Consider the following 24,033-nt stretch of genomic DNA (forward strand, 5'->3'; position numbering starts at 1 on the left):
CCGGTGTAGCTGTCGACTGATAGGCATTCCGAGCGACAGGAGCTGGACGAGGGACTACAGAAATAGGCGGTGCTGGCGGCGGAGCTGTCGGCATGCGTCCTGGAGGTATGCTCGTATATCCACTCTGTCTGGTTTACTACGGTATTTTGCTAGGCCGTAGGCCTGCGCTGATGCGTGCGCTTGTAGAGCAATATGCGCTTCCTCTGTTATAGCGTAGTACGCCAGCCGTGGCGGCTGGAGGGCCATGGTGAGTGTGTTGTAGAGGGAGAGGAAGAGGATGTAATTGATTGTAACCAAGGCCGCATTTGGAGAGAGCATTTGGAATTAATAAGCAAGTTAAGCGAGCAAATCGGAGGCTCCGGAGCCGTAATCCGAGCCAATAGGAAGGCGGTGAAGCGCCAAGAGGGGGGGGTGTGCGATTAGTGAAAAAGGGGTGTGCGATTAGTGAAAAGGGGGTGTGCTATTAGTGGCGCCCAATCGATATCTGCGTCAATTTTCAGGCATATTTGATATAAGTCTCGGATTGGCATCTCGGAAGGTTGATCGCTATCTACGATTCCATCCCAGATCTATGTCCAGATCTCAGCCTCCGCCCTTCAGCCTCGTCTGAATCCCCAATGTGTTCAAGTGTGACGGATTCCGCCCCGTCCTCCGGCCGTACACTCACTCGTCACCGACCACACGCCCACGTGCCTACCACGTACCACCGCGCTCGGGCCTCTAGCCCTTCCTAGATAGCGTCCTTATGCGAGCCTCTCTTCCTGCTCCTTACAGCCTCTCTTCACTTCCGGTGGTCATTCTCTGACATCAGGCCACAAACTCCCCGTATAAGGGAGCAACTCCAGGCGCCTTTAGGGGGAAATAGCAACCCTCTAGCCAATCAATTCTCAAGCCGGTTAAGTACTAGCCCAGAAAAGAGGTATATCAGGATCGACACAGTTTAGCGCTAGACCACTGGGCGTGAAGAGAGGCTGTACACGACCTCTTGTAAACGACCAACCTAATTTCTTTGCTACCTAGCTCCTCTGCCTCGTATCCGTGACATTTCACGGTGGCGGCCTGGGGCCGGACCGCTAGCGTACTTCAGCCGTGTCCAAACATCTCCCGTCGGTAAAGCTTGTCGAGCCCTCACCAGCTGCGAACACTCTCGTCCCTTCATCTACTTACAGCATATACTCATATCCGGTGAACCAGCGCTAAAATCAAGCCCCAAAATCACCGGGTAAGGTAGCGTTTCCGGACGACTTTAAGGGAGATTAGCAGCCTCCTAGCCAATCAATCTTCAAGCTAGCTCAACATTAGCCCAGAAAAGGTGGCTTACCGGCTGTGCGGCGGTCAACTCAGTTTCTGCGCTAGGTCACCGGCCGTGATGTGCTGTCCGCCATGCAGCAAGCTACTAGCTACTAATCGACCAATGATAGGTCAGGCAATCAGTCTACTCAAGGAATGTCTTGAAGACAGGCAAAGCGCTGCTAAGCGCTTGCGATATGTGGCTGCGGCAAGGCTGGAACGAGGCTGAGGGATGTCCAACCGCATTTAGACTCCACATCTTTTGGTACGGAGGGATGATCACAAGCTTCATTGGTGAGCCCTAAGAGTTGGCAGAAAAACAAGCCATGCCAATATTAAGCCTTACCTTCAGCCGCACTGGGTGGAGAACATAAGTACGGATTATTTTGTTGAATGATTCCCCAAAAAGAACAACACCCTGTAAACTCACCCACCCTACCATCATCATGCGCCGAAGCAATGAAAAGACATCAAGCGAGTCAGAAGAATCGGAAGAAGAACTGAAAGAGTACAAATACACCAACCTCGAGAAGCCCAGTTCCATTCGTCTCTTGAAGCTCCGACCCGGCGGATGGAGGTCCGGCGAAGTGCTCTGCGACCTAGTCGAGGACGACCTTGATTGGCACGACCCCGAAAAAGCCGACAAGTCAAAGAATAAGAAGACAGACTATGAAGCTCTATCATGGAACTGGGGAACCCTTCCCTGGGACAGAAAGATCCGCGTCAGCCACAAAGGCGAAGACTATTACCAGCTCGTTCCTCCCAGCTTCGAAGCCGCGCTGAGAGCCCTCCGCGACCGGCGCAATTCACGCGTGCTATGGGTCGACGCGATTTGCATATATTCCGATCGATCCAGCATTAAGTACCTCAGAAATCTGAGGTCTTTCATTCAGCGTCCTGAGGAGCCAAATCGGGATCCTCGGAGCACGGGAGGAATGATCAAGGTGGCGGTTGGCGATTGCCCACCCGCAGAAAATTGGAAAACAAATGTTGTTAGTCCAGTAGGTGATAGGTGGTATTGGCGTTGGTGGAAGTCATGAAAAGTCCAGCTGACGCGGCCACGACACTTGGGACAGGCGCAGCGGTTTCTTATTCACCCCCTCAGCTCGGAGAGTTCCACGAATTATATCTCGTTCTGTAACAGAAACTTGTCTGTGTGGGCTGCTGCTGCTTGGCAATGGTGGAAGAGCTGAGCAGCTTTACACCGCCAGGCCGTCGTGGCTCCCTCGGCCACAGCGTCTCACCTTGAATTATACGATGCGTCGTAGAAAATCCAAGGCCATAAAAGTGAGCTCTTGCCCTTGCCATTCAGTTAACCTGGCCCGTCTTCTTGCTAACTCCAATCTGATACCGCTCACCAATCAGTATTCTTTCCAACTCAACGCAACCAATCATGGCTCTCCCACCCCTCCCAGATGTGTTACCTGTCAAGATCCCCTCCGCTCCCGCATGTAATGGGCAAACTGGCGACGAAGCGTAGATCAACATCCTGCCGCCGCGCTTTCCCCCGCCATAGTGGCCGCAAATTCACTTCATCAATACAGGCGCGTGGCTTGTCAACTACGAGCCATACACCGGCTCATTTGCATACGATGGGACGATCCGGATCGAGAACAACTCGGCGGGTCGAACGGCGAGCGGCGACCTGTACCAGCGGCCGGGCTTCATCATCCCCATCCGCCGCGCCGGTGGATCAACCTGCCACCGCCGAACCCGGCTGACGGCATCCCGATACAGGCCAAATCGAGGTACAGGTACTACCTCCGCGTCACCAAGATCAACGAGTTCCTCTCCTTCGGCAAGGGCTTCCAGCTCGGCCTCCAGATGTACGCCTACACCGGCACCGACAAGAACAACTTCTCATTTACCAAGGTATCGGCTGACCAAGACTTGACCGCAACCCTGACTTGGACGCCCGCCCCGGCTGGCTACCCTCAGTGGTGAGTACGCCTAGGGCGAGGTCACACTAGATGGCGACGGCGTGGCGATTGCTCGAATCAAGATGGGTCGAGTGAGTTCCATGTAGTTACTTAGTTTTTTGGCTGTACTTGCTAGCTTGGGGAGCACTGAGATGAACGCGGGTTCTGACAATGGTCAACTATCACCAACTCAATACAGTATGCGGTCGGACCCCTCCCCCCCCTGTCTATCATTTCACCACCACTTCCTTTCCAGCCGTCTCACGCCCCATTTGGCGCCTCATCTTACTCTCCTATATATCTGCCCCTACGGCACTCGTAATAGAACAGAGTTCACCTTCGCAATAACCCACGTATAATCTAATAATCGAGCTCAGAGGAACAGGAATGAAATGGGAGGACATCGCAAAGCACTTTCCAGGACGATCAGCCATCGCATGCCGACTTCGATACCAGAATTACCTTGAGAAGCGCGCAGTCTGGGACGAGGAGAAAAAGAATAAACTGGCAAGGCTGTATGCTCGGTAAGTACACCCTTCACCCCCGAAGTCCATTCCTTCCCCATTGCCCCTTCGCCCATCCCCTGAACCCTAACTAACATTCCAAACAGATTTAAAGACTAGATGTGGTAAAAGGTGGCCTTGGAGATGCAAACACCCTGGAGATCCGCGGAGAGCATGCACTGGCAACTGGGAGAGCAGGAAATGAACGCACGCGCCAACGCTCCCATCTTCCAGCTCCACCATTCCACCACTAGTATACCTTCACCTCCTCCTAGCTGTACTGCAACAGCACAAGTGTCCGAAGGTGATCTATCGAGTGGCCGTGGCGCCAGAACCGCGCCGGTGCTTAAGACGGGTCAAAAGAGGGATCGGGAGAGTGTTGACTTTGTGGAGGAACTGTATCTTAGAAACAAAAGGAAGATTGAGATGGCCCTCACTTACTAGGGCCTGCAGGTACTCTAGGCCTTCATTCGGCTGAGCTTTTTTTCCAAACATAGGTGGAACTAGTAGCGGTGCGGCTAATCCGACTCACAACTAGTAGCTGGCACAATTGGATAGAGCGAACAGGAGTGGCATTAAGGTGCTAACGAGCGAATATATAGTTGGCAGAACGGCAGTCTAGAAGAACAGATAAGAAAATGTAACATGATGATACAGGAGGAAGTGACAGCAATGTAACAGCAACGTAGCAATAGCGTCGCAATACTGTAACAGGAACAGGAACCTTCACAACTGGACATCAAACTGGTACAACAGTGTGTGTGTGGGGGGGGTTGCTGGGCTTCACCGACAGAGAGTGCCTTGCTTGTAAAGGAAAAAAGGAAACAGGGGGCCTGTGCCTCTGTGCAGGCGAATTGTGAACTTTATCTGCAACCTGAGTGATGCGCCTCCAAAATACCAAGAGCTTCCTAAACAGGTTCCATGAGTGTACGGAGATGAGAATACCAATCTTGAGTCACAATACCCTCAGCGACCAGCCTCCAGATCACCCTCATAGACCATCCTTAGCAATTTTCCGTCACCGCTGCTTGGTTTGCGGCCCGAGGAGGTTCTAGGATAGCACAATCGTAAACGCGCGATGCACTGGTCGAGTCCAGGCTGGCTATCCGGTATGAGTTGCGGAAAGAGTTGGAACCGAAGATGTTGACGTGGTTCGCAAAGACGTAGCGCATGCCTGTAGCATCCCCCTTGACTTGATATACATTGCCATGATTCTCGCCTTCGCGTCCAACAACGAGACACCAGTGAAGTGATTCCCCTTCACTTTGATCTTGTCGAACAACGAAGAGCGACAATGGCGACCTTTCAGTTGCGACGGTGGCTACTGCTTGGGCTTGATACGGCTCCCAAGCCCCGCCAATTCGGCGAGAATAGTGGGCAACACCGTCACCCGTTGTTGCAAACTCTCTGAGTCCCACTCTTTTGATCGTGTATCCGGTCACATCGGCCATCTCAAATTTATCAGCGTTTACATCTCAGTTAGATGTTCTCAGCGTCACTTAACTACGATGATATACGAAATTGGTCTTATGAATAGCGTGACTATTGAAGGGTGACTGGGAGTTTGGGGATATTAGAGGCGCGTCTTGTGGTTTGACCTGAATTCTACAGTTATGACAGGACTTATAAATGCTTGATCATATCGCCATAGGTCGACATCTCTAGATTCTAGGATTCTCCGACAGGTACTAAACAAAGAAGGCTTCGTCTTAGAAATACGGGCGGCTGTAGATTAATTGGAAACCCGAGCAGGTTATTGCAAGGACTGATTCCGTTTATCAGATATGCTGTCTCATATAGCGCTTACTCAGTCGCCACCTGCATGCTGCAGCTTGAAAGTGCAAGAGCATTCGACCTGATTGCTCCAGCTCTCCCACGCCACGACCGTAGAAAAGGGTTGGTTTCAGAGATGCGAGCGGCTGTAGATTGATAGGATATCGCCATGGGGCATTCTCCGGTCTAGTACTGATGGAGAATAGACTGCTGTGCCGCAGCGATTATGTATTCTTAGAGAAGAATGTGACTTCATTCCATATTTGTGTGGTGCATTCCATTTACAAATACCTTCTCTTTGAATGTTCCAACCTCCCGATTATGACGGCTAAAAGAGTAGTTGTGGTGGCGGAATTCGGGTCCGATGTAAGAGAGAACTCTATAGACTTTTGCTCGCAATTTGCGCGTGTTGAGCCCTGGAGTTTCTATTTAGTTCTGACCCGGAGAAAGCAAACAAGCCAGAGGTATGGGGCAAATTAAACAAAGCAGATTGCAACCGATCTATGCCTTTCTTGTGAGACGTTGGAAACGCGTAGAAGAGACAGGCTTGGGAGTCAGTAAATATTCCAAATCATAATTACCTGAGTACCACGTATAAATAGAAATCCTTATACCCGGTATGGATCGCTCAAGTTCACCATAGCTCAATAATCCGTCGACCGCTTTGTCGCTTGTTGATTATTTCATTTGGCGAATGTTGGAGACCCCAGACACTAACATCACGCTGTTGGCCAGGAATCAGGATAGAAAGTCTACCTACCAACCGCGCCTCACTTGAAAGATTCGAGGCATTCGGGAGAGACGGTCGACCAGCGCTTCTTGAATGGCTTAAGCCCACACGGAGTGGGGACGTCGTACCGTCTTTCGGCATGACCAAGGTTGCCTGGTGAATGTTGAGACTCCCCCCCCGAGTATTTGCCGCCGCCGCGCCCCTTCGTGCAAGGCCACCTATTTCTGCACCACAAGACACGCCCCACATCCTTCTCGACTTGATAATTTAATCATCTTCATGACAATTACTACTCAGACGACGACAGCTGGCACGGTTACTACCTAGATCGCTACACTACAGGCGCTCTGCCTTACCACACTTGCCTCCTCTTTCCTTCTGCAATGGACACCACTCCCGAAGAACATTCAGCAAGGCCAGAACTAAGACATCCAGCGGCACCACTCCCAGAATGGGGTCCAGACGGACCCCCGAGCGTGATACTCCAAATGGGGCCTCGCATAACACGACTTGACGATGACGCGATTTCAAAATCTGGCAGTAGAGTACTCCCCCGGGAGGAGGCTGCTCTAAGGCTCGTGGGCAAACTGTCTGATGTTCCAGTCCCTGAGGTGTTATATTCTCACTACTCTGAGTTGGGTGGCGACCTATTTATGAGTCTTATTCCAGGATCGACTCTTAAGGACCTCTGGGATACTCTTGATGAGAAAACAAAGGAGCGACTCTGTTACGACATTTGGAGCCTAATCGGAAAGATTCGCCAAATTCTGAAACCGCCAGAGTTTAACAACTTCTTCCTTTGCTCGGCCGACGGCTCTTGCAGCCAGGACGTGTATGTCGAGGATCTGGAGTCTCCTCCTCGGCCTCTTGTCAATGACGCTGCCGTCCGAGCTCGGATATTTGAACGTTACTACCATTTCTATGGCCGAAGATATACTAAAGAGGAGATACTTGCTATGCTTCCTCACTCTCAGAGCTCTGTCTTTACGCACGGCGACATAGCACCACGAAACATTATGGTCGACTACCACACTCACGAGATTACTGGGCTTATTGATTGGGAGTTTGCAGGTTGGTATCCGGATTATTGGGAATATTTGAGAATTCACAAGCCTATTAACGACAAAAACTGGCGGGAATGGATGGATCGTACAGCACCACAGAAATGGGATTTGGCAGGTTTTGTTGCGGTGAGGAGAGTGTTGTTCTAAGGTCCTAGGAAATGTGGGTGGATAGAGGACATTTTCGGATGGGAAAGGGGAGCAGGGAGAGCCGTGCACTCCACGTAGTGTTAATCATTTGAGACTGTACGATCTTTGAAGGCTGTAAGATACTGGAAATGTGTTGCTTTAAATGGTGAGCACTGTTGATTGCGTGGAGGTGATGAGGTGGCCGGCTCGCTTGTGTTGCACATTATAGAGAGTTTGCCTAGCATAAGGACGACTTGCTATGTCTTCTCTCTAGGGTCGACTCGCTATGCATGAACCAGAAGAGCACAGACGAGAAAAATCACCAGGTCCCTATTATGTCGAAGATCTACGGCCTCGCCAGCAGCGTATGCGTTTGGATCGGCGCGGCAGACAAGGACAGCAAAATCGCGCTCGACTTCATCAAAGACGAAGTGCTTCGCATTGAGCGCTTCGATGAGCTGTGTGAAGATATCGCCTACAGTCACAAGTGGGGCGCGATGGTGAATCTGATGAAACGGCCGTGGTTCTCTCGGCGCTGGGTGGTTCAAGAGATTGCGTTGGCAAATGAAGCGGTTATATACTGCGGCAAAGATTCTATCTCGTGGAAGAACTTCTCGGATGCCGTGCAGTTATTCGTCGAGGTTGAGACGACGACGCACAAGCTTTCGGAGGTGATGAAGATGGCTCCGAAGTTCTATCATGTGCCGGGGTGGTTTCAGTATGTGTCTGCGCTTGGTGTGAGCTTGCTTGTTGATGCTACTGGGACAGGCTCTGAACGAACATTGTTTCGGGTGTCGAAGCGTCAGAAGCGCCAGCCTTTGCTTAGTCTGGAGTACCTCGTGTCTACGCTGTTTGTGTTCCAGGCAACGGAACCGAGAGATACAATCTACTCGCTATTAGCACTCGCCAAAGATACCGCCCCAATCGCCGTCATCCACGGAAACACGGCCTCAAGTGCCATACCAGCAAAGGCCCATCTAAACGCATGGTACCGCAACTTGAAAGCCAAGCCCTACAAAGTCGACTACAGCCTCCCTTTCATCGCCATCTGCCAAGAGTTCATCCTCTTCTCGATCCGCCAATCCGAGAACAGAACACAAGCTCTCGACATCATCTGCAGGCCCTGGGCACCCACCCCGACCCCAAAGAAGCCTGAGATCAAGGGAGAAGGCCACAGCAAGCCCGATGATTTCCCCAGCAAGGTCGACGACGACCAAACCATGCCTTCCTGGATCCCCAAGCTCTCCGGCGCCGCCTACGCCATGTACACGCACCCCAATGGCGAGCTAAAGATGGGCCGCCAGAACGCAGATCCCCTCGTCGGCCTCCCCGGCCTGAGCCACCGGAACTACAGTGCCGCTGGAAATCGGGGAGCCAATTTCGACGTGCTCAGATTTCGAAAGCGAGAGGGCCATTTTAGCATGTATGTCCTCGGGTTCGTGCTCGACCAGGTTGGCAAAGTATCAATACGGTCTCAATCGGGCAACATACACGAAGAATGGGTTTCTCAGGGCGGCCGGAAGGACATCAACGATGACCCGCCGCAAGAATTTTGGCGCACTTTAGTCGCAGATCGAGGCAAACTTGGCCGGGATGCGCCGAAATATTATGCGAGGGCGTGTAAAGAGAGCATTACGAAGGGGCTTCCGAGCGGGAGCTTGAATACGACGGAGCTGATCAATGATGTGAGGTCTTCTGTTGTTGCGGAGTTCTTTCGCAGGGTCCAGGCAGTGATCTAGAATAGGAGCCTTATGCGGACGAGGAACGGTGATTTGGGGATTGTGCGTAAAGACGTCAAAGAGGGCGACTTGATATGCATCTTGTACGGATGCAGTGTTCCTGTGGTTTTGAGGAGGTTTGAGAAAACGGTTGACGAGATGGCGAAGGAGCAGGCGGAAGACGAGATGGAAGTAGCGCGATAGAGGGAGATAGCGGCAACCAAGATCCAGCAAGGGTTCAGGGAGAGCCGGAAACGAAAGAGGGACCTTCATGAAGAGACTGGGAAGGCGACGGAGACGCATGTGTCACAGGCGAACGGTTCAGCACCGAAAGCTGTGGCTGGGCCGAAGACTGCTCCTCCTCTAAAACCGAAGCCGAACTCGAAGCTAGTGCCCCAGAAACGCAAGATAAATGATGAGGAATCAAAGCGGAAAGAGAGGGTTAATGGTGTTTACTACCAGCTCATTGGAGAGTGCTATGTTCATGGCTATATGGATGGTGAGGCGATCAAGTATCAAAATGAGCATGATATCAAAGCAGAGGTGTTTGAGATCAGATGAATAGGTGGTCGAATGGAAGGGAAACGGTTTCGTTCGGAGTACTGGTTCAAAGGTCAGCTCGGCTTAGGATCGTGTAATATACCCGTCCCGTTGAGGGAGAGTGGCTCAGCAGCGGCTTTGTGGATGGTCAAGTATTGTATTGATTGATGAGTGAGGGAGGAAGCTAGCTACAACGGAAGGATAGACATACGGTTTTGTGATGATTAAGCCATTAGCCAGGAAGGGACGCCACGCCGTATATGTTCTTATAGTTTAACTCTTCGCATACGATGCGTAACCAAAAGCCAAGGCTCAAAGAGCTTCTCTGCTGGGAATGTCAGTGCCTTACTTTGATTTCGAATCAATGCGACCTCACCTTCAAGGCTGAGCTGGCAGCCTATATCCCATGTCCACGCATCCGAGGTCTTGGGCTATGAGTTCCTATGGCGAATACCCCGCCACACTCCCCTCCTACAAAAGAAAGGCCAATAGAGGACGCGAGTTACGCGAACGTCTATTTTTATCCAATAAGAGCAAAGACTAAAAACATCCATACCCTGTACAGGTGAGTGGAAGGCTGAGCCCAAAGGCAGCATAAATCCTGCTTGATACCCTCCTTCCAGGCAACGCACAAACACCAGCCTCGAGCACCACTTTCAACAGACTCTGCCCGTATCCCTCCCTCCTCTAACCAAAATTGTCGACCCCGTAACCGCAACGCTTGTTGCAAAAGGTACAGGCCTCAGCGCCAAATGGGGCTTCTCTAAAAGCGCAGCGCTCGGCCTCAAGAAAGCGGGTGCGAAGCAAGTCGGTCATGCGGTTCAGAACTACGGCAATATGAGCGTGAACGCTGCCTCTCAGCAATCCACGGCATATGGCGCGGGAAAGTCTGCCAGCGAATCCCTAGGGTTCTTCTCCGCCGTTGCGTCCAAACTCAACAGTGATGCTAGAGAGCCGCGGTATACGTCACGAGGACGCGATAGGGATCCCCTTCAAGGAATTCCGACAACGGAACAGAGGAGGGCAGCGAGAGAGCGCCAGGAACGGCAGGATAGAATAGAGACTGATCGCAATCGGGAGATCAATCAGTATTATGAGAGGAAGAGGGCTAGAGACCATGAGGCGGAGATGAGGGGGTATGAGCGGTATCAACAGCAGATGGCTGCCCAGGAAGGTATGTTCACCTCATTTCAATTAGATGAGGTCGCCGTGAGGCTAATTCGTGCTATTGCAGCTCGCCGCAGGGAGAGGCGTCCGGAAATGGGTGGAGAGGTGAGGTTTGAGAGACGCGTGTCACCCAGGATACCTCGGACTTCCGACCATTGAAGCAGATAATAGATTAGAATAGGTGACTTATTCTCCAATTAACATTTTTATTGAAGGAAGGACGGGTCGATGGGAAGAGGGCAATTACCGTTTCGTTAAGGGGGTACGCAGATTCTACTTCTCGATTTCAAACAGTAAAATCCCGCTATTTCTTCGCCTCATGGTCCACATACTCCACCACCATCCCGTCCGCATGTCGAAATCGCATCTTTCTGCCCACAGGCGTTTTCTGGATCTGATCTAATTGAGTGGCCCCAGCATTTGCGAGGATATCCACATACGGCTCCAGTCGGTCGACCTTGATGGTGAGGCGAGTTTCTGTGAATGCTGCAATGTGCTCTGCAGAACCGGCAATGATTAGGACGCTGAGGTGCTCGGACGAGACTGCGGCAAGCTCGAGGCCCGTCTCTGGATATGAGAAACGCATCGTTTGCTGCCCTGCAAGGAGAGACGTGTAAGTCTCGACGGTGTTTTGCAACGCGTCTGCATTGACGAATATTCGGGTAAAAGTTTCGAGGATCATGGCTTTGGGCTTTCGAGACTGTGTTCTTGGAGTAGTTGCAGTTTTCGATTGAAGTTGTGCCTATCCGATGGGGCTCGGTGGAACAATGGGAAGCGGCACAGCAGCGTGTTCCGGGCGCGTGATATCACGTTCTGCTTTGAGATATTACAAATATAGTAATCACGAGCCACGAGGCCTTCTAAGTGACATGTACACAGTAGCCAGAATGGATGAGAGGTCGGTGAAACTCTACCTAAAATTTCTGCGAATGTTTTGATGCGTCCCGAAAAGAACATTTCCTGGGTAACAAGGTAGCCAAGCGGGACAATATTCTACACCGAGCCAAAGAACCACAGCCTTAGACTACGGGTAGACCGCGAATAGAGATGCGTTGTTCATGATGCTAGCTAAATTGTGTTGTGATGGCCTCACACGCGGGGCATGAAAAAGGTGGCACACTCAGCAGCTCAACACCGTCTGAGGTGGCCAAGAGAGCTATCAGGTTTGCCAAAGCCGGTCTTTCATGAATAACAATAGCATACTAGAGGACCTCAAGCGGTGCTAAATAAGCATGGAAACAGCTAGAGTGTGTATATACCTCGCGGATTTCTGGACTGCCACTTTCTGGACTGCCACTTTCTGTTGACACTCATCAACCACGCTGTCTCGTAGGTGCACCTGTCTACCACTGCTTGAAGTGCTTCAACAAGTTTCAACATAGCGCAGAGTGAAGAGCTTCCATCCCGTATAGATTTCTGAAAGTGTATTACAGCACCTCAAGCAGTGGCAGACGGGGGTATCCACGAGACAGCTTGTCCTAGAATTAGAGTGCCACCTTTTTCATGCCCCTCGTGCCATCTAGGCCTTCACCATGCTCTCTCAAGTAATATTACATGGACGAGGCTCCTTAAATACTGTAAGTGATATCCTCAATCACTCGAGTGTTATCGCTAAGAATCTACTAGGAAAAATCATCATCCACAACACAAGCAATGTCCTCTGAAGCGCCAGCCTCCAATGCAAAGCATACAGCCGCCTCATTCCCTTTCCTAGAACTTCCTGTAGAACTCCGTCTACACATATACCGATATCTGGCCCCAAATAACCCAGTAGAGCCATGGACTATCTACAATCCCAAGCCGCTTCGCAATGATGGAGAGAAGTGCCATCCGGTCATTCTTCGCACATGCCGGACAATCTACAACGAAGCCCTCGGGGAATGGTACGGCGGGGTGGAATACCAGATGTTCGCGTGCAATGAATCCATAGGACTTCATCCACGGACCGTCATTCGGACTGCCGCTATTCATGCCGGATTGGCCTCCCCTCATCCAGGCCTGTGGGCTATAAAGGCGTTACGGCTGCATATTGTACTCCCGACACAGCCCGTACTGAAAGCTCTGGAAGGGATAGATCCAATCGATTGCGCATTGGTGGATGAGGTGTTGCCGACCTTGGTGAAGTGGCTCAGTCACCCAGAGAGCCGGCTCCGAGAGCTTCATATAAGAGTCGAGCTACCGCCGCGTTTGCTCCATAACCTACGTCTACGTCCTCATGATATCTCGAAGATATACGCGTGGCTACTCAAACCTCTGCATGCTATGAGAGGGCTGGAAAACGTTTCGCTGGCGTTTGTTTTTTGGGGCATGGGAAGAGGTGTGCCATATTCAAGCGCCGCAGCGAGATATCGCGTCACGGAATTCCGTCGTTTGGGGGATGAGTATAAGCAGTCACTTGTAGCAGACATATGTAAGGAGCCGTAACAGTCCTGTATACGAAGCTATTTGTTTGATGGACGGCAATTCTCAATTTGTCAATCTGAGCTCGTTCATCACAATTCAAGAAAGGAGCCATGATTGACAATCAAATGTTTTGATTCCTAACGTTCATATTTACCCTTGTCGGATGACTTCCTGCTTTCTGACGAGGAAACGCTCCTCATACCCTTTCTTCTCTTCCGTATCCACACGCCATCCTCTTGCAACCTAGTAACATGACAACCGGCCGGACTTTACACCGTTCTTCAGATTCAATTACTTCCCTCACCAGCCTCTTAGGAGCTGTGATGAGCAAGTGCCGAGAGCAGGTGAAAGAGCTATAATCCCAATGAGGCACAATTGGTCTTGGCAAGCCCGACCACGCCGAACGCCGACTGTACCGAATACGGAACGTTCGGCTAGACGGAAAGCTTGGATTTTTACTTCCTATCCGAGTGGATCAAACGAACAGGTATGTGGGTTTAGTCACGTCATGAAACGATTTCTCTGCAGCAGAGTTCATTTCTAACTTCATTGATTGGTTCAATGGCGCAGATCAATGAATGCTTAGAAATGCGGCGCTGAATAATGTCAAATACTAGTTAAGCGCACCTCGCATTTCTAACGTGTTACAAAAACTAAGCTCATTGATAGCCTCAAGCTCGGAAGATACGGTATAAGAAGGTGGAGTTCGTTGCTTAGCATCATCGCATCACAGTTCGTCGATTCAGTTGTGTAGCAGCATTCTCGGCCTTCTCAATTGCTCAACATTACTTCTCCAAGATCAATCTCTCACAAATTAACATGGCGTCTACCAAGGTTCTTATCACTGGTGTGACAGGATTTATCGGGGGATCTGTGCTGAGCACCTTACTCGAAACCCAATTTGCATCTCTCAAGAATATTAAGCTTGCGGGAGTGGTTCGCGGCGAAAATAATGCCTCGGTACTAAAAAGCAAGGGTATTCAGCCCGAGATTATCCAGGGCATTGAGGATTTGGGCCTGCTTCGCAAGATTGCAAGAGAATACGATGGTGGGTTGATTTCTATGCTTTTCTGCACCTTTAGACCAGATGTTGCTAATACTTTCCCTCTAGTCATCATCAATTCTGCCTTCGCATTTCAAACCGAAGCCGCGAAGGCCCTTCTTCGCGGTCTCGGTGACCGAAGCAAGCAGACTGGAAAGCAGCTGCATTTCATTCAGGTTGGCAATATCCACATCCCTCGCATTAATTAGATTAACTAAGTTTCCATAGGAAACTGGAACTTCCAACATTGCCGACCGCCCCATAACCGGTACATACCACGAAGACCGCGTCTTCTCCGACAAGGACGACATCTACAGCTATCTAGAGGAGCGCAACGCAGCAGAAGAGTACGCGCAACGAACCACCAATATCGTGATCCCTCAACTAGGCCTCGAACTCGGCGTCAAAACGTACATAATCCAATCACCAACGATCTACGGAATCGGGACTGGCTTCTTCCGCAAGACTTCCATTCAAATACCAGTCTTGACACGTGCGGCTATCAAAGCCGGTCAAGCGTTGCTGCTTGGCGATGGGAAGGCGGTATGGGATTATATCCACATTGCCGACCTGTCGACGATGTTTGAGTTCTTGCTTGCGAAGATCTTGGATGGAGATAGGATTCCGTCAGGCAAAGAGGGGATGTATTTCTCAGAGACGGGGCGTTATGCTTGGAGAGATCTTATGCAAGGAATTGCGGATGCTGGAAAGGACCTGGGGGTCCTCAAAACTAATGAGCTTAAGCCGATTACCTTGGAAGAGGGTGTTCAGGTAGGATATGGATCGAGTGCTCCGTTTGTTGAGCTGGCATATGCTTCCAAGTAAGCTTCTATTTACCTCGAAGTTTCCAATTGCTAACGGGCCGTTTGCTAGTTCGCGGAGCAGAGCCCATAAAATCAGGGAGCTGGGCTGGAAACCTCAAAAGACTGAAGAGGATTTCCAGAAGAACTTCCGCGACGATTTCGTCGCCGTGTTGATCCAACAGTAGATTAGTTCTGCATTTCACACCTAGCATGCTGTTTTGTCAAGATTAGAGTTACCATTTCAGGCCACCTGTTCAGGCCCCCAGCCTAAGAGGTCCTTCGCTCGGCAATCAAGGCAGCAGTATTATACCTGCTGAGTACCACGTCTCTTGAATAATAATCACATACATACTCTTCTATTATTGCGAGACTTTGAGTTGAAACCCAACATTTTCCAACTGCAGATACCTGAAATAGGCGTCTCATCTCACAGATATTATATGCGTCCTTCATCATCAAACTCGCTTTTCCTAGTGCTTACTATCTTTACTTCTTTACCTTCAAGATACAATGCCTCCTGGGTTAACGCGGAAGCGATTGTTCCTCGGGCTTGCCTCTATTCTACTATACATAACCTTAATCCCAAATCCTTTGCATAGTTACATCCGCAGGAGACAAACCTACAACCCCTTCAGAGCATACTCTTCCAACCCATCCTCAACCACCCCTTTGACTTTGCCAGGTTCGCTCATACTGGCCCCGTTCTCACCATCCATAAATTGCATTGAATGGCTCCAGCAAATGAACGACACAATCATCTACCCCTTCGGTGTGTTCCCCCATGACTACGGTGCACTCGAACTCGCAAGCTGCATTGCAAGAGAGGAGGCCATGGAAATAAACGCACGCATAAGACACATTCAAGTCGCTTTTCCCTTGTCAGGCTCGCCTCAGGCATACCTGACGCCTCTGCAAGATATCATGGTTCTTTTACCGAACTTAGAGACTGTCAGGTATGATCACCTATGAAATTGTTTCGTTAGGAAAGACTAATACCAATGATGCAATAGTTGGTCTTCGTGGAACTGGCCCATCATCGACGACCTCACGTCATGGGCTAAAGAGCACAAATCGAACGTTAAAACGCAGACCATTGACCGGACGGTGCGCCCCTTCGAGGGATGCCAAAGCACTCTGCAAGTAGGCGCCTCTTACGATGGTAACGACGAGCTATTTGTAGTGGACCAAGCCTATGATATCCTCACTACCTTCCCAAAAGTTGAGTCGCTGTCGCTCTCTTTCGCTCAAGGCGGGTGCCTGGTTGAGTTGTCCAATCCCTGGTCCTCCAACTTTCGATGGTACGACACCTTCCCCTCTTTGGATTACCTGGAACTATCGGACTATCGCTGGGACGACATATGCGGTAACAAGAAAGAATCGGTAGCGAGCTGGAAAAAGCATATAGACTGGACCAAGTTGCGAACTCTGGATATCGACCTGCCCCCAAATTCATTCTTGGACGTATTTAAAGGCGAGGAGCTACTCCAGAGCCTTGAGTCCCTAACCCTCCGCCCCAAATGGAGCTTCCGGGGCAACGAAACCACCTTCTGCAAATTCGACGACGAAGCAACTCAACTCCGCGCAAACTACACTGCCTTCATAACCTCTCTGCGTCCCCTGCGCGAGCTCAGCATATCAGGCATGGGCAAACACCTCGATATAGTTCCAATTCTAGAGCGCCACGGCACCACGCTTCGTAAACTCAGCATCCACGAATTCGAGCGCGACTGTCCCAATCGAACACGCCCCTACCTCGTTCATCAACTAGCACAAATCCGGGAATATGCGCCATTTCTGCACACGCTCGAACTCGACTTCATCCGTGGCCCTACCGGCTGGCCTGGAGACTCGATCGAGGAGCTCGCCGATTTTGAACAGCTGCGGGAGCTGACGATGCATTTTGACCTCGAGGACCCGGAGTGGCAGATGCGGAACCTAGAGTGTGTGGCTAGGAGCGAGCATCCAGAGAAGTGCCCGCTTGTTGCAGCACTCGCGGAGCCGCGCCTGAACCTACCGGATGCTAGAAAAATGTTTAGATATCTGATACAGCTGGGAACTATGACGAATGAAAATGAGAGCTGGGAAAAGATTTGGACGTTTACGACGGGGGAGTGTGGGAGGAGGCAAGGTGGGGGGACGAGGTTTCGGGAAGATTATGTGCCGATGCCTAGGCAAGGTCGTGTGTTCGTATAAGGGAGAGGGGAAACGAGTACACGAAAAGGATATACGTTGTGTGGGGTGGGATGAGGATACGTCTGGCTTATATGTTCATGAGATGCCGCCTGAGGATACGACCACCTATAGTGCCGACGACGAGTATTGGTGGTCGATTTCTGATTGGAGTCTACGGGAGCGTCGGCCTGGGAATACTCATAATCTAGCCATCCTTCCACAGGGCCTTGATCACTAATTAGTCACTTTCCTCTTGCAAAGTCATCCCATAAACTTACTTCAAATTTAAAACCTTTGAATTGAACTCCTCCAATATCCTCACCTGTTTTTATTAGACTCGCTATCTCCTCCATGCCCTCACTCACTTTGACCCCCTTCTTCCACCGAATACGGAATTAAACTTGTCCCACAAACTGCGCAAACATGATACATCAATACCTTTCTAAGAAATCTACATTCCTTCACCAAAGTTTGGTAACGTATCTAATGCCCCAATTTTAATGGTCGAGAGGAAATTGCTTGATTGAGGTATGCACGGTCATATTACCCATTAAGAACACAAAAAGATCAGTCACAAGTTGAGATGATGGGCGGGCTGAGGGATGGGTAAGGGCATGCGCGAAAGACGACGGCAGGGCAGTGGCAATTGCCAGTGTACATTTGGGAAGGCATAGACAACACACGGGGGAGAGAGTGCCCGAGAAAAACAACACGGGTGTCAGGCCGGGGGACAATTCAGACATAGAAGACTGGAATATATATGAGTTAAGCTCCACCACGTGTTTCCATGCTCGTATAATTACAGCCTTGCTCCTCTTTACAAACCTCCAGTTCACCCTCAAACGCCCCGGGTTGTGTTTAAACACTCTTCCCATCCATCTCCTTCAACGTCAAGCTCTTCAAATCCACATCCTCTAACGCCCGCGCCTAAGACCCCATTAGCCTCCCCCTCCTATCATCATCATCATCATCATCATCATCATCATCATCATCATCATCATCAACAACACCTGGGCAATCACTCACATTAATAGCCTTCATGTCCCCAGTCGCACACATCAAGCTCGTCCCACACGTCGGGCAGAAGTAATGCGGGAACTTCCCGCTGCCGAACTTGTACTCCTGCAACACCCCACCGACGTTAGTCTGACCGTTTCCACTACCCTTCAGATCCACGCTTCCGGATAGCGAGGGTACATGCCTTCATCTTATCCTCCCCGCTACTAAACTCAACCGAGCTGCTCGGACACACAGCAAGCAGGTACGCATTTCGCGTGCAAATCGAGCAGTTGCAGTTGATAGCCGCTTGCGCGGGATCGTCGAGAGGTGGAGAGAAGGTGGCCGTGAAGGCGATGAGCCCGCAGTGGCAGCTACCTTTATAGGTTTTGGACGCAGCGGGAGTTGCAGCTGGGGCGTCGGCCATATCTGCTGAGTTGTTTCTTCTGCTATGGACAAGGTAGAGGGTTCTTCAGAGAGAGGAGAGAAGGCAAGGATGGAGGAGTGAGGCGGAGCAGGGCGGTGGTGGTTTAAGGAAGGCTGAGGTTGCCTTCTTTGCCTTTTTATAGAGATCAAGGCATCGGCCGACGAAGCTCGACAAAGGCCTTCGTTTCCTTGCTTTTTCTGAGGCGCGAGACGATAGTTCAGCTGAACTACTTTAGCGGAGTTGTGAGGGGCAGCGACGCGCCATCCTGCAGGTCTCTGAGCGATGATAGGTGACGCGTAGGCACGAAGTCAGGTGAGTGGCGTTTTAGCGTCCCGGATACAGGCCAGATGAGTCAGGTCTTATCGAAGCAATTAGTGAAACAGGGAATGCCCTGATCTGAGGAGATATTATCGCTAACGTATAAATGGATTCTGAGAGTCTAGATATGGCAGTACGGAAGCAAGGAGTCTGCAGATTGAAGAGAAGAAGCGTGCATGGCAATTGGAAGATCTTTCTTTCCGTATTTATACATGTGTCTATGTTTACATATCTATGCTTGAGCCTGAGTTCCCGAGTTCGCCAACGTACTTAAACCGGGAATGGATGCCAATGGGCTCTTGCTGGGAGGGGCGTATGCACGGCTACCTTATCCCCGCAGCCTTCTGCATGAAGAATCCTTTCAGTGGTCCCATCATGTTGACTGCTGAAAGCCCAACACTCCTCAATGGGACGAGAGGGCCAGATTCCACGCTATACAGCCTGTGTAGCTTATCGCACACCCCAAGCAGAGCATTGTTCTCTGCGTAACGCTCACTGTTATACGGCTCGAGTGAGAGAACAGATCCTATATCCTGGCCGTGCAGGACTGCGGTCTCGATTGTGCGTACAAGGGCTGCGGCATCGCCTTGACCTTGGTTAAGGCCTTGGCCAGCGAGAGGGTGGATGGTATGGGCAGCGTCTCTGTAACTGATGCGTTAGCTCTGGATTGTATTGGCGGTATGTATAGAAGGAGCTTACCCGACCAGTGCCACCCTCTCTCCGGTATAAGTGTCAGCATGCCTCATCTTCAGAGGGAAACTAGCCACGCTGCCCTCCTGAACGTTCAAGACCTTCATCGGGACATTTCCTTCGTTGACAGGCGTGTGTTGCTCTCGCCACGCAACCTCTTCCTGCTGACCTTCCTGTAGCGTATGTAGATAATCCAAATCGACGGTCGAAAGTCTAAACGCCGCGTTCACCATGGCTATGAAGTCTACCGAAGATAACGACTTCAATTTCGCAGCTCGTTCTGGCGTTGTCGACCACACAAGCGTAGCCATGTTGCCCGGAAGAGGGAGCATAGCAACCGGGCCAGTGGGTAGAAAGCGTTGGTACGCAATCTTATGGTCCTTTCCGCCCCAGCCTAGGCCTTCGAGCTTCAACGATGCGACTACACCATGTCGGTTGTAATCAAAACCACGACTTGGTATTCCCGCAAATGTTCTGACAGGGCTATTCGCTCCATCAGCTCCTACCAGCAGCCGTGCTGCCAGCGTCTTGCCATTGCTCAATGTCAACGCCGGCCATGACCGCAAGTCTAGATCAGGCGTCTCTTGTCCAAGCTCAATCGACTCGACACGCGCGGGGGAATGTGTGGTTACACCGCCGAGTTCTGATAGTCGAGAGAGCAGTGTGGTGGTTGTGTTGAGGTTTTCTATCATGTAGGCAATCGTGGTAGGTTGGGAAGGGTTTCGTGGTTTCCAGGGAGTTCGTGCGGAGTCCCAGTCAAAGGAGATTCTAGAGTCGCTCACGCCGTCCCATACTTGCATCTCCTGGTACGGCTGGACGCGTGACAAGTCGACATGGGACCATGCTCCGATATCTATCCCAGAAATCAGCATCAGCGTCGAGGAACAACTCTCTACTGGGGAAGTTCTTGTACCTTGCAAGTTCTTTACAGATGCTGGGGTTAGGGAACTACACCGGTTCGAGAATACATCAGGCGAAGCGTTCTTAAGCTGGTTCTTCTGCAAGTCCTGTCCTTCAATCAGGGCAACTTTGAGGTTTGATGTCGTTTTTGAGGCGCCTGAAAGCTATTAGGACTAGCTCATGATGTAAAAGACCTTCCATTCCCAATACCACATACGCAATGCCGTGAGCAAACTCAATCCGGCCGGGCCTCCACCTACACAAACTACATCGTAAAGCTCTGGGTTCGCCGCTGTAGACGCAAAACTGCGTGCGTGGACGGCTCTCAATACACGGCGAGGCACGTATGACCGGATCGGTATTCGAGGTGGCATTACAAGCCTAATTGAATAGAGTTCATTAGTGGAAGAGGTAAGTTGACGTACAAGAGGGTTGATGGTTTTGGTGGTGTCATTGAAGAAGAAGCTTGGACCGCGAGCTGCTACAACCATCTCTCTAGTATGCCGTATACCTCGACTTTATCCCATCTCTCCTTCAGCACCACATCTACATGATCATCTTCTTCGAGCTAGGAAACGACGCAGACCTCATTTATCACACTAGAACTCTCTTAGAGCCCTTCTAGAAGCTGTCTACCATGAAATTCCCCACGGAGACAACGTCTGGATTCCCAGTAAACCGCCGAAGAAGACGCCGAAATGGGTCCTCAAATAACTGTCTCCAAAGAGACCTAATACTTTAAGACGAATGGTTCGCATAGCTACTTCAAATCTACTCGGAAAGACCCAATAGTTCCTAAGTTCTATGCATGTTTGGTTCAATGGCTCGGTCCGAACCCCTCGACCCCATCATCGACCCAGAAAATCTCAACTTGGCGTATCCACAACTCAAACTTTCTCGCGTCAGAGTATGCAGTTTCGGAATGCTCCTTGAGTACTTCCAAGGCTCAGCATAGCAGGAGAGCGAATCAGATGTCATGTAAAGAGGTGCAACCTGAACCTGCTTCCGTGTGATGGATTTCTAAAAACTATTTTTCGTGGCATTGGCAGCTAAATAAAACATGAACTTCGATTCGACATACTGCTGATCTACCTCCTAAAGCCTCCCTAAAGGCAAGTGTCGTAATTGGCACACCTACTACCCACGGTATCGTGTTTCGTCGGCCTCCAATTCCGACGTAGTAGTGTCCAAATTGGCGCCGGTCCCAGCCTCCTGTGTTTCCCTACTCAAAAGCATTGCTTCCCACCCCATGGATCCCTTTTCCTGTGTTCTCGAATCGTCCGCAGAGATCTTTGCCACTTCTTCTATTTCGTACTGTACTATCGCATAAGGTCTCTCTCGCAACATGGCTGTGTATTATGCAAAACGACAACGGATTGTGGACGACCTGTTTGACGCAGATGTACCTCCAGCAAACTCTCCTGCTCACTCTGTAATCGTCAAACGCAATTCTGCGATCGCCAGACTGCCTCTACGGAATGGCTTCGATTCGCAGCGAGCGCATCGACCTAGTACAGTTCAATCGCTACACACCCCGCAGAACGATCCATTGTGGTTAGAGGCGCCGAGCCCGAAACGGCGAAAGACTTCCTTCCGTCGTCGAGCAAGCGTGTGGGTCCTCGGCCCCAGGATAGACAAGGGAAAGGGAAAGGCTAAGATGGAAGAGGACTTCGAGAGGGGGAGGTCAGAGCCCTTGGGCAACGGAGACCCACTTGCAGTGTGTGAGCAAGATGCTCTTTTTACGGATAATCTCCCGAGGCATGTGCGGGCAAAATCTATGCCAGATTTGGCTCAAACAGCTTCCAAACCCGCAGTAGACGCCCCACGCCGATATACAATCGCCATCACCAACTTTTTATACGATGCACTGAAGAAGCTAGGGTTTAGAAAAGAAACTCAAGATCAAACTCCCCCAGGCAGCTTCGAGGAGCACGGAATGGCTGGTGGTCTCCGCTTTGACCCAGAGAGCTCTGACTCGATTCGACACGATGGGCCTAGTGATTTCTGGAAGAAGAAGGAGTATCAGGACCGTCCGTATGAGCTGTGTCCGAAGTACAGTGACGAGTTAGAGCGGAGGAGTGGCGAGACGATGCCCACCAACCAGAGCCGCCGAAACAGCCAGACCAGCAGGATTGAAAGCATCAGGAGTACCCTGAGCAACCTGGCCAATCATACCAACAATAGCAACGGGTCTACATCAAATGCGGGTTGATAGTGGCCACATGTCACTACCTCACTTTCTGTGCCTCTCGAAACCTATATGGGTAACGTTTGTCACACGATTCAACCCTCGCACGCTGTTTCGCGTTTTGCCGCTCGCTGGAGCTTGGAAAGATCTTCGATGTGGTGGAAAAACCCTGTCCGACCAGGCCGTGATTTTATTGGCCCTGTCTACCGCTTTGCTTCCATGGGTATCGACCACCTCGTGTCCGTGATGCAGTCCTCCTTTCGAGACAGAATGCGCGGCATGATCGAATTCCCGGCACGGAAACCCGATGAGAATACAATAACGATCAACGGAACCGTCTGAACGTTGTCAAAATCGACCCAATACCTCGAACACATTCAAGCTCATGGCCTTCGGCCAGCGAAACGTTGCTCGCAGGATAGCAACAATTAGGCTCCACGAGCTCGTGGGATGAGAACTGAAGTTGGCAGATGGCCTCAGATATCGCCTATTCTAGGGGGCTGTTGGAGTAAAAAGTCGGACCTGTGCCGTCGCCGATGAGTACCTTGGGCAGAGGGCGCTTAGATCCGAGTAGAATGAGATGGATTCCGTCGTGTGAGCGATGGTCGTGGGTGGAAAGCAAACGGAAGCATCCCTGGGCATAACCGCATAACAGTCTCAACGAAGAATCGGACTTCATCTTTTTTCTGCATTCTTCTTTCTTCAGGATGGAGATAGCGGGCAATGGGAGGGTTCGCGTGTGGAAGGGTATGAAGTCTTCTCGATAGCGAGCACGAGCACTTAAATCCAACTTTTTCTACAATCTCTGCCTTGATGACGCGTATTGAGCCAATTTCCTCGCATTCACCACTCACCGCGACCGACATCTTCTACTGCCCCCACCACCACGCTTACCCATGGCATTCAATAACGCCCCGCACGCCTACCCTCCCATATTCACCCTCAGTGTTCCCCGCTTCCCGCAGTCGGTAGAGGTGTTTAAACTCCCTTTTCCTCCTTCCACAGCAACTTCTCAACATATCACACTAAAACCAATCCACCACCACCACCACCACCACCACATCACCGCACCCACTTAACCCTTCTCAATTACTTATCCACCTTCCATCCACCTTTTCCCTACCCTTTCCCTTCCCTACCCCTTCTCTCTCCCTAACCCTTCCCTCATACCCTTTCTCCCCTAACCCTTCCCTTCTTCCATCCCTCTCACGCTCCACCCCTTCACCCTCGTAGATGGGACCCTGCATATAGCTATCGGCTGGCA

The 24,033-nt window shown here is 50.8% G+C and overlaps 15 protein-coding genes across 15 annotated transcripts; 10 read left to right on the plus strand and 5 right to left on the minus strand.

The window, feature by feature from the left end:
- BDZ99DRAFT_465679 (uncharacterized protein) lies at positions 1 to 360 on the minus strand. The gene has a single exon (XM_033720605.1). The coding sequence runs from the start codon at positions 244 to 246 to the stop codon at positions 55 to 57; it is 192 nt and encodes a 63-aa protein (XP_033573889.1). The 5' UTR covers positions 247 to 360; the 3' UTR covers positions 1 to 54.
- Positions 361 to 1,736: 1,376 nt separating this feature from the next.
- BDZ99DRAFT_523484 (uncharacterized protein) lies at positions 1,737 to 2,330 on the plus strand (the record flags this gene model as incomplete). The annotated part of the gene is made up of 1 exon (XM_033725805.1): positions 1,737 to 2,330. The coding sequence occupies one exon, from the start codon at positions 1,737 to 1,739 to the stop codon at positions 2,328 to 2,330; it is 594 nt and encodes a 197-aa protein (XP_033573890.1).
- A 353-nt stretch (positions 2,331 to 2,683) lies between these two features.
- BDZ99DRAFT_573622 (uncharacterized protein) lies at positions 2,684 to 3,525 on the plus strand (the record flags this gene model as incomplete). The annotated part of the gene is made up of 2 exons (XM_033728304.1): positions 2,684 to 2,766; positions 2,835 to 3,525. 2 exons carry the CDS (start codon positions 2,684 to 2,686, stop codon positions 3,232 to 3,234), a joined length of 483 nt encoding a protein of 160 aa, XP_033573891.1. The 3' UTR covers positions 3,235 to 3,525.
- A 144-nt stretch (positions 3,526 to 3,669) lies between these two features.
- On the plus strand, positions 3,670 to 4,222 carry BDZ99DRAFT_88219 (uncharacterized protein). Its single transcript, XM_033728992.1, has 2 exons — positions 3,670 to 3,733; positions 3,820 to 4,222. Exon 2 carries the CDS (start codon positions 3,857 to 3,859, stop codon positions 4,154 to 4,156), a length of 300 nt encoding a protein of 99 aa, XP_033573892.1. The 5' UTR covers positions 3,670 to 3,733; positions 3,820 to 3,856; the 3' UTR covers positions 4,157 to 4,222.
- A 494-nt stretch (positions 4,223 to 4,716) lies between these two features.
- BDZ99DRAFT_500954 (uncharacterized protein) lies at positions 4,717 to 5,239 on the minus strand (the record flags this gene model as incomplete). The annotated part of the gene is made up of 2 exons (XM_033723769.1): positions 5,217 to 5,239; positions 4,717 to 5,163 (listed from the first exon to the last, which is right to left on the minus strand). Exon 2 carries the CDS (start codon positions 5,161 to 5,163, stop codon positions 4,717 to 4,719), a length of 447 nt encoding a protein of 148 aa, XP_033573893.1. The 5' UTR covers positions 5,217 to 5,239.
- Positions 5,240 to 6,565: 1,326 nt separating this feature from the next.
- BDZ99DRAFT_465681 (kinase-like protein) lies at positions 6,566 to 7,475 on the plus strand. The gene has a single exon (XM_033720606.1). The coding sequence runs from the start codon at positions 6,704 to 6,706 to the stop codon at positions 7,424 to 7,426; it is 723 nt and encodes a 240-aa protein (XP_033573894.1). The 5' UTR covers positions 6,566 to 6,703; the 3' UTR covers positions 7,427 to 7,475.
- Positions 7,476 to 7,520: 45 nt separating this feature from the next.
- Positions 7,521 to 9,406, plus strand: BDZ99DRAFT_465683 (uncharacterized protein). The gene is made up of 3 exons (XM_033720607.1): positions 7,521 to 8,131; positions 8,187 to 8,291; positions 8,369 to 9,406. The coding sequence occupies exons 1-3, from the start codon at positions 7,696 to 7,698 to the stop codon at positions 9,142 to 9,144; spliced, it is 1,317 nt and encodes a 438-aa protein (XP_033573895.1). The 5' UTR covers positions 7,521 to 7,695; the 3' UTR covers positions 9,145 to 9,406.
- A 700-nt stretch (positions 9,407 to 10,106) lies between these two features.
- On the plus strand, positions 10,107 to 10,989 carry BDZ99DRAFT_523489 (uncharacterized protein; the record flags this gene model as incomplete). Its single annotated transcript, XM_033725806.1, has 3 exons — positions 10,107 to 10,228; positions 10,287 to 10,837; positions 10,898 to 10,989. The coding sequence occupies 3 exons, from the start codon at positions 10,107 to 10,109 to the stop codon at positions 10,987 to 10,989; spliced, it is 765 nt and encodes a 254-aa protein (XP_033573896.1).
- Positions 10,990 to 11,134: 145 nt separating this feature from the next.
- Positions 11,135 to 11,512, minus strand: BDZ99DRAFT_523490 (uncharacterized protein; the record flags this gene model as incomplete). Its single annotated transcript, XM_033725807.1, has 1 exon — positions 11,135 to 11,512. One exon carries the CDS (start codon positions 11,510 to 11,512, stop codon positions 11,135 to 11,137), a length of 378 nt encoding a protein of 125 aa, XP_033573897.1.
- Positions 11,513 to 12,187: 675 nt separating this feature from the next.
- Positions 12,188 to 13,372, plus strand: BDZ99DRAFT_573626 (uncharacterized protein). Its single transcript, XM_033728305.1, has 2 exons — positions 12,188 to 12,407; positions 12,457 to 13,372. Exons 1-2 carry the CDS (start codon positions 12,363 to 12,365, stop codon positions 13,252 to 13,254), a joined length of 843 nt encoding a protein of 280 aa, XP_033573898.1. The 5' UTR covers positions 12,188 to 12,362; the 3' UTR covers positions 13,255 to 13,372.
- A 430-nt stretch (positions 13,373 to 13,802) lies between these two features.
- BDZ99DRAFT_422236 (NAD dependent epimerase/dehydratase family protein) lies at positions 13,803 to 15,424 on the plus strand. The gene is made up of 5 exons (XM_033716977.1): positions 13,803 to 13,843; positions 13,895 to 14,281; positions 14,345 to 14,451; positions 14,504 to 15,096; positions 15,149 to 15,424. Exons 2-5 carry the CDS (start codon positions 14,053 to 14,055, stop codon positions 15,261 to 15,263), a joined length of 1,044 nt encoding a protein of 347 aa, XP_033573899.1. The 5' UTR covers positions 13,803 to 13,843; positions 13,895 to 14,052; the 3' UTR covers positions 15,264 to 15,424.
- Positions 15,425 to 15,485: 61 nt separating this feature from the next.
- BDZ99DRAFT_537888 (uncharacterized protein) lies at positions 15,486 to 17,271 on the plus strand (the record flags this gene model as incomplete). Its single annotated transcript, XM_033726625.1, has 2 exons — positions 15,486 to 16,031; positions 16,089 to 17,271. Exons 1-2 carry the CDS (start codon positions 15,589 to 15,591, stop codon positions 17,269 to 17,271), a joined length of 1,626 nt encoding a protein of 541 aa, XP_033573900.1. The 5' UTR covers positions 15,486 to 15,588.
- A 774-nt stretch (positions 17,272 to 18,045) lies between these two features.
- BDZ99DRAFT_465688 (uncharacterized protein) lies at positions 18,046 to 18,918 on the minus strand. The gene is made up of 2 exons (XM_033720608.1): positions 18,452 to 18,918; positions 18,046 to 18,372 (listed from the first exon to the last, which is right to left on the minus strand). Exons 1-2 carry the CDS (start codon positions 18,671 to 18,673, stop codon positions 18,178 to 18,180), a joined length of 417 nt encoding a protein of 138 aa, XP_033573901.1. The 5' UTR covers positions 18,674 to 18,918; the 3' UTR covers positions 18,046 to 18,177.
- Positions 18,919 to 19,086: 168 nt separating this feature from the next.
- BDZ99DRAFT_422243 (ubiquinone biosynthesis monooxygenase COQ6) lies at positions 19,087 to 21,027 on the minus strand. The gene is made up of 4 exons (XM_033716978.1): positions 20,799 to 21,027; positions 20,595 to 20,738; positions 19,691 to 20,534; positions 19,087 to 19,633 (listed from the first exon to the last, which is right to left on the minus strand). The coding sequence occupies exons 1-4, from the start codon at positions 20,953 to 20,955 to the stop codon at positions 19,315 to 19,317; spliced, it is 1,464 nt and encodes a 487-aa protein (XP_033573902.1). The 5' UTR covers positions 20,956 to 21,027; the 3' UTR covers positions 19,087 to 19,314.
- Positions 21,028 to 21,926: 899 nt separating this feature from the next.
- Positions 21,927 to 22,793, plus strand: BDZ99DRAFT_479305 (uncharacterized protein; the record flags this gene model as incomplete). The annotated part of the gene is made up of 1 exon (XM_033722229.1): positions 21,927 to 22,793. The coding sequence occupies one exon, from the start codon at positions 21,927 to 21,929 to the stop codon at positions 22,791 to 22,793; it is 867 nt and encodes a 288-aa protein (XP_033573903.1).
- Between the last annotated feature and the right edge of the window lie 1,240 nt (positions 22,794 to 24,033).

This window comes from Mytilinidion resinicola, assembly GCF_010093595.1.
Source record: "Mytilinidion resinicola strain CBS 304.34 unplaced genomic scaffold BDZ99scaffold_15, whole genome shotgun sequence".
NCBI classification, from domain to species: Eukaryota; Fungi; Ascomycota; class Dothideomycetes; order Mytilinidiales; family Mytilinidiaceae; genus Mytilinidion; species Mytilinidion resinicola.